At 39.1% G+C, this 7,664-nt stretch overlaps 1 protein-coding gene across 1 annotated transcript in view; it reads left to right on the plus strand.

The window, feature by feature from the left end:
• Positions 1-7,484, plus strand: part of ddx31 (DEAD (Asp-Glu-Ala-Asp) box polypeptide 31) — a 78,133-nt gene extending 70,649 nt beyond the window's left edge. The window contains exon 20 of the mRNA XM_067969781.1: positions 6,017-7,484. Within this exon, the coding sequence (XP_067825882.1) occupies positions 6,017-6,167 (151 nt within the window). The 3' untranslated portion in view covers positions 6,168-7,484. The remainder of the gene's footprint in view (positions 1-6,016) is intronic.
• Positions 7,485-7,664: the final 180 nt, after the last annotated feature.

The following is a 7,664-nucleotide window of genomic DNA, read 5'->3' on the forward strand; positions in this document are numbered from 1 at the left end:
AATGCACTGACTGTCGTTAGTGCAGTGAGATGCTCCGTGAGGAGAGACAGCAGTGTGTCACAGGATTACACAGCTTGCTGTTGGCTTTAACCCTTTGAGGACTGGTAACTATTTCTGTTCCGAACAAAAATTCTAACCAGGTTCATGTGGGATATTACATTATGCTTGGTGTATTGTCATTGCTCTCTCAAGTGTGACTTTGGAAAAAGGATTTTACAGGCAAAGAATCCATTGGGGAGAGAGCTCATCAACCACGCACTGAAACATTTTGCTTCCATGAAATGTCAATAAATCCTCTCCCGTGACTGTCTCATGAGTGAAAGAACAATTTGAATGCGCTATTATATAGTGTGAATCTGTTCTACGGGCATTGTCAGCTTGGTGTTAAAATGGTTGGATAGCACTAGCTTAGATAGTGTTTTGAATTATAAAGGTATGTGGTATTGTTATTTTCTTTCTAGTTGTGCTTGTCCTTGAGTAGGTATAGGGTATTGTACCTTGAGTAGGTATAGGGTGGGGAATGGTGGTTCAAATAATTGGTCCTCCACAGAATGGAAAAACACAGGCCATTGAAATGTCAAATTACTGATCTTGCCTGTGCTTTTGGGAAGACGGTTAGTAAAGGCCTGGTGTTACAAAGTGAGGAGGGGAGGAGGAGAATTGGGAAACAAGCCACTCCGGGTGGACTTGAGTGCCTCCTAGTGGCTGGTTACAGGCTAGCATTGTTAGGCATAAAATACATTGCCTATGTGTCTGCTCAGCAAGGGACCACCCAAAAAAAGAAATGTGAGGAAAATACAACATAACTTGAAAAGGAAGTGTCTGGACACAAAATGACTTACGACCCAATGCAGTGCGACCAGTAAGTTATCTCATTGACGTATTGTTGCAGTGCCAAAGTTACCAGCAACATGTCTTCCTATTTTGACATTCAAAAATAATTTTAAGTGTTGATCTGGTTGCACAAAGGCCCTAGGCCTTGATTAGCTGATAAATTGGAGCCAGTTTTCAGCCAGTCAGAGGGAATTGTTTTTCAATATGGTTCCCACTTTCAGAATGGAAGATGGAACCAAAGAGGTAAAGGGGGGAGATAAGGTCAGTACACTGATTGCAGTTATCTTATTTAAGAAAAAAAGTTATGGGAAAATGAAACAAACTTTATTTGTTATAAATAAAAGTAAAATTAAGAACCGGAAAACGGAGAAATAAGACCGTGCAAGAGGAGGTATGGCATTTTTAATTACACTGTATAACTTGGATTATATTTTATTTTTATTAAAAGGCTTAACTTGTAAAATGTTTAAAAGCCAAGTTTTCTAGACTCGATGATTAACCTGAGGGCAGTTATCGCTGTAAACCCAGCACTGTGCTACTGCATCCCTCTTTTTCAAATGATTGCTCAGGTGGTGTGGTTGCTCTCGGAGTAAAGCTCTAGACTGCAATCTAGAGAGTGTTATTGGGAATCCCAGATTTGACTGGTATTCAAGCTCATCTGTATCATAGGGTGTGATTCACCCGGTCTCAATTGGGCCTGTAGTTGGCGCTTTTCATGGCAACATTGAAATACATCTCGGGTGCCTAGGCCAGGGGGACTGCCCATGCCATGGAAGTGGTACCTTGTACCAGCAATAACTGTGGTATTGGGGAGCTTCATAGTCCAGAACTCCTAGTCAGAGATGGAAGTGTGGCACCTGGGTGGGGGTAGTTTGAAGAAAGTGTGTGCATCTCAGTAGATTGCCTGCCTTTACTGACCTATAGCAGAAGTCTAAAGTCCACATAAGAGGATTTCCAGAGTGATGATGGTGCCATCAAGTAATATGTAATTTTATTATTTCTGCTTGGTTCCCTGTATTATTCCCTGTAACACTTTTACATGAGATCAGAATATAATTCAGGCTGCATTCTATTTACTTACTCCACTCCTCTTTCTTCCCACAGTTACATGATGGTAAATGTGGGCAGTCTATGTCCACATTGTCTCAAATTACATGCTGAGACATATATTTGGTGTAATGTACTTTCAAAATGAAACTGGAATTGAATTTTTAGGAAACTATGGGACAGTAGATTTTAACCCTTCTTCCACTGACCAACTGCAGTGGAAAATGTCTACATGCCATTCACCCTGTAGTGACGCAACTATATCTGAGTTAACCTTTAGTTTACCAACTACTAATACAATGGACCCTATGCCATTGTAAAGTTCAATCAGAATAGGAGCCAACTGAATGACGAGCTGCATTGGGCCCTGAGAGAGTTGTGTTAGGGTTTCATAATCATTATGATTTTTTGGCTGTGCTAAAATTCTTGCTGAGTTGATCTTGTTCCTGAGCATTTCGCTCACATAAGGTCAGCTGCATGTGCAATTTTGATTGCAGAGCAAACACTTAAGTACATACTGAAAGCTAGGTTAGTGCTGTTCATGAGCTATTCCATTCAAATTTAGATAGTACTTTGTGCTGATGAAAGAACGGTTAAAGGGCATAAGAATTTTTGGGAACAGGAGAAGGCTGTTAGACCCACCAAGCCCTTCCCTTTTTGGTAGATTATCCTCACATAACTGCCTTCTCACATATCCCCAAAACACTTCTCTTTCTCCCTTCCCCTGCCCAGCTTTGCAAATCGCAATAGCCTGTTAATCATATTACAGTATGAGCTGGATTTTGATGGCAGAAAATTAAATCCTTAAATCTTCTAATTAATGTTAAGGCAGTGGGCAGGTTAATGTTGAAGACCAGTCTTGATTGTCATTCATTCTTTGGTTCCTCTGGAGGGGGTGTGTCACAATTCCTAAATGAACCGTCAGTGGAGAGGGCAAAATTGCCCAGGGTTGCCCTTCATACACTGTTCAAAAGCTCCAGAAATGGTTGGAGTTGATTGCCCCTGATGAGCAGTTTAATTACATGAAGGTATGTTGTGGAAGGGGGAAAACATGAATCACAAAGTATGTTTATCATTGTCTTCATGTACTGAGAGTTTTTTTCAATAGAGATTGTGTTTTGTTTTGCTTTATGTTAAGAGGTGCGTTATAATTACAAGCTGTCTGGAATGTTTTTACAGTTAATGGAGTTTCTTTATAGAGTTTCATCTAATATCCCTCTATTATAATACCGACCAATTCAGTAATGAGACTGGTGGAGTGAAGGGAGAACCTTCTTCCTTCTGCCAATTAGTGATAATTAATGATCAGCTTGGTCTGTCCTCTTGTGTGTCTGATGTAAATTATGGTCTGGTAGCAATTACTGGTCAACATGTTCATGTATGACTGTGTAATTGAACTGATGGGTGGTCAATCCGTCCCTCTATGGCTTGACTAGCACTTTCACATATTAGAAGTTGATCTGCGGAGCAGCATGATATGGAGAGCTGCCATCTCCATGTACCACCTGGCCGATTTACTTTTCTTCCTGCTGCCACACCTAATGTAGTTTGCAGACATGTGATTCCCATTGGCCAAAAGGGAAGGCATCCTGCTCCACTCATTTTTTGGTTTTAACTTGGAAACCTGATGCCAGCTCATGAGACCCTCAAAAACATGGAGGTCACTCAAATTCAGAGTCTGTAATACAGAACTCAAATAAGATTAAAATAATTTGTTACCCTTTTAAAGATGTCCGCCCGCCTGCCCCTTTTGCTTGGCTGTAGTGCAGTGCTAATGACTTGGTTATCAGAGAAGTCCGTGGCCTAATTACAGGTGTGTGTATGAATTTGATGAGGCTTGCCTGTGCTCTTCACTGTCACAGACAGCAATTACTGACCCCAACCTTTCAAATAAGGTGATTAAGCAACTAATCATTGCCCAGCCTGTCACCTGGACCATTGCTCAGAATGCAAGAGGAACAACACACAGGCACAGGTCTGTAATTGAGAACCACATCAAGATGCATATTAAGTGTATTTTCATGTATTGTTTCAAAATGAAAGAGTACACAAGATGCATTCATGTGCTGTCACTCTGTGCATTTCCATCATTCCATTAGATACTAGATGAGGGTTAAATTTTCAGGTTTTCTATTTATTATTCTGCAAATAATTACAAAAATAAGAGAAAATAGTAATACATGAGGTAGAGCACCTAATTCCCAATCAAATAGGCAGTGGTACTGGTCCCAGAGCATCCTGGACCTATTACCATTGACTGAGCCAGAATGTCCTCAGTTCCTGGTCAGGTTGCTGGTGCTCTGTGCTCTGTGTGACACCCTATCTCAGATGGCATGAAGACTGAGCTGGTTGATGTGAGCACACATGCTGTCAAGTGATCATGAGGGACTGTTGACAGTGGTATTTTTAAGATACAAGTCCAGGGGAATAAAAAATGTCTAAAGTGTGAATAAGGTGTACAGGTGTCAATCAATGCATAGACTCAGTAGAAGACCGAGCTCATTTCCTGATCAGGAATTGTAAATTTTTAAGAGTATTGTTTAAATATTAAGAGGTAACCAAGCTGACTAACAATTTTACTTGCTGTTTAAAAATGCAATATGGAACCCTATAGGAGAAACAATTGTTCTGGGTAGAGGATGTTTTATTTATGGGGGCATATTCTCCAGCTTCTTAAACTGAATGTTTGTCCCTGTAGGATCCTTTACCACATTTTACAAATGTTTCAATATTTCACTAACAGCCATGTTGCATGTCCCCTAATATTGATCTCTGAAGCACAGCCTAGAGAGGTCAGCACTAAAGGAATCCCATCTCTTTTAGTGTGAATAAGAAGGTTTTTTTCCCCCTGTGATGGGCCAGAGAGCTAAGCCCTTCCTACATCATTTTTTCTCTGTAGCTGATCAGAGTAACTGTTGATTAAGTACTAGCATCTTTTATTTGTCAGATCACTAACTAGAATGTTTATGGGGCCGTGGGGTCCTTGCTGTGTTCCAAAGTTTTCTTGCACAGTTAAAACTGGATTGCTTTAATGAGCATTCTACCTTGGGTGTAGAGCATGCAAGTCAATATTGTGAACTTCATCAGTTTAAAAAGTGTGAAAATACCAATTAAATCAGATATTAAAACAGTGTCTAGAAATATACATGGTCAGCATAGACTTTTTAAAATGTGTGCTGAAGCAGTAATTTATAGTTATTATGCTGTGCATCTGGCGAAGTTAACATAACATATTAAACTAAATAGACTTATGCTGCTTGGAATACAAACAGCCCTTCAGAAGAAACACAATGCATTGATTTAAAAAAAAATATATAGTATGTAACATTTCACATGCAACTACTTCCCTATAATAAAACTAAAAAGCATCGGGTGCTTTGCTGTGTATGAGGCAAATGACTCATAGGAGAGGTCCCCTCAACTGCATGTAACCGTGGTCCATCAGCATACAAAGGAATCATTACCAAATAAAAAATAAACGTTTTTCTTTAAAAACTTCAAATTGTAGTGTCAATTCCATTCTGTTCTCTCCCATCCAATTTCTATACCACTACTTCTTTCCAATGTCCATATAGTCTGTTCATTTTTTTAAAAAATCTCCCAAATATATTTATTTCTATATAAATAATGGATGTAAGCAAAATCTTGTGTCCCATGCTAAACTTTTCCTAATTCAAAAATTCAGCCCAGAAGTTTGCTCCACCAATATTCTCATATTTTGGCCTCCTCTGATGGGCAAAATATAAAAGTGCAGAATTCTTTTCTAATCTTTAAGGTGGTCATAGATAAATATCTAATGTGGAAACAGGACTGAAGCTCTGGGTACGTGTATGAAATATTGATATGCATATCTGCATTGCAATTTTATAACTTAAAATATTTGCTGCTATATTTTTGCACCAGATGTGGAATTTGTATATATCATGGTTATATAAAATTGGGACTGTTTGAATTAATGCTACTGTAAAGGGGTCTGGATATGGAGGGAATCTCCATGAAATTCAGATTTGTATACATTGTCCTGCACAAAAGTGGCCTACTGTCTTTAGTATTTTGGTGTCTAAACTCGCACGTTACCTGTACGAAACAATTGCTTCTTTCAATTTTTGTCTTGCTTTCTCTCTCCCTTCCTTAGGTCTGGCTTGGGTGGGAATCTGTCTGCTAAGAGCCAAGTGGCTTCAATACTATATTCTGAATATTCAAATGGGTTTGGAGCAAAATTTTCTCGGGGAAAGAAGCAACGAAAGCCTTTAAAAAGCCGCAGACCGCAGTCAGAAAACATCTGAAGCGAGCTACAAACAGCTGGGGACACGTCGTCAAACGTGATGCTATTAACCCAGGTCAAGTGACGTCAAAATGAAGCTATCAACACTGAGCTAGGTCCAGTGAATTCCAGAATCATCACTGTCCTGAATCTCTGTACTAAACTGAAGGGTGGGACAAACTGATGCTCTGTGTTTGTTGGAATCGTGCGTGTTTTTAAGCCATTAAGACAATTGCTTGCAACTCATATTTACGTGGAGGTGAATAAAATGGACTTGAATTAAAATGGATTTGAATTAATTTCACAGAGGATGCTTTGCAGCTCTTGGAGCAAGGACATCCTCCAGTCCCCTCCTAAATCAGATACAAACCCAGGTCCCAAAGATGAAAGGTCAGTATTCTAACAGACTCTGATAAGCAGGAACACATCTGAGAGAAGACCTTCATCCCATCTATCTGCTCTGGATACAAACCCAGGTACCAGAGATAAGAGGAGCAGTGTTCGACATCCCTACACGCAGATCCGTATCAGAGATGGAAGATGTGTGTGCATGAAAGTGGAACAAAATCACAGTTGCAATACTCCAAGTACTGCGCCTAAAGCAAAGAATAAGAAAATTCACCATGTCCACTAGACAATAGATAGCTGGCTAATGCAGGACCCTAACCAGCTAAAACCATCCCATTCCTTTTACCAGGTAATCAGATAGCAAAGTCTTAGGTCTATCAAATCTGGTGCATAATCTGCAGAACCTTGGTTTCATGCATGTTCCATAAATCACACAAGTTTGTAAGTCACTGCCCTGTAGTGAGAGGGCTTGAAATAGACATCAGATGGTGACTTATATCCCAGATTGTACTGTATTAGTTCCCCATTTTGCAGCTCAGCAATACAATGTGTTCCACCTACATCGTAATACTTTTCAGGCAGTCTGAAGTCCCTTTTGACAATACCTGTAATCCAGCCTAAAGGCGTACCATAACCTAGAATTGTGATCAGGATACTGTCACTCCTGTACTTAATTGTGATCTGAATTCAAAGAAGGATGACAAAACTCAGTGACTGTTATGAAATTAAAAAACAGGCAGAAAGAAGATTGTATGAAAGGATAGGACTGCCTTTTATTAAAATTCAAGATTGTCTTTTTTATACACATTAAACAAATTGTAAATTTTAAAATGTGGATTTCATCTTAAAATTGCTTTTTATCAAAAGGCTTTTATTTTTAATTCAATTTCATACCTTGATGGTTTTATTAAAACCAAAATGTCTTTAATTGATGCAAGTATTACCAGTGACTGAGACTGTACAAAGGAAAAGAAATAAACTCGAAATGTTTTGATCCATTTCAGTTGTTGTCCAGTTTTAAGCCTCGGATTTTTAAAGATCTGTTCTTTTATTACGTTTAATGTTGATTTAAGTTTTTCTTGAAGGTTTTCAAACTCGGCTGCCTTGCTGGGCTGACGTGGACTTTCATTTCTGGGTTGTATACATAATACATAATACATTTTTTGAAAGC

Source organism: Heptranchias perlo, chromosome 31 (assembly GCF_035084215.1).
Source record: "Heptranchias perlo isolate sHepPer1 chromosome 31, sHepPer1.hap1, whole genome shotgun sequence".
In the NCBI taxonomy this organism is placed as follows: Eukaryota; Metazoa; Chordata; class Chondrichthyes; order Hexanchiformes; family Hexanchidae; genus Heptranchias; species Heptranchias perlo.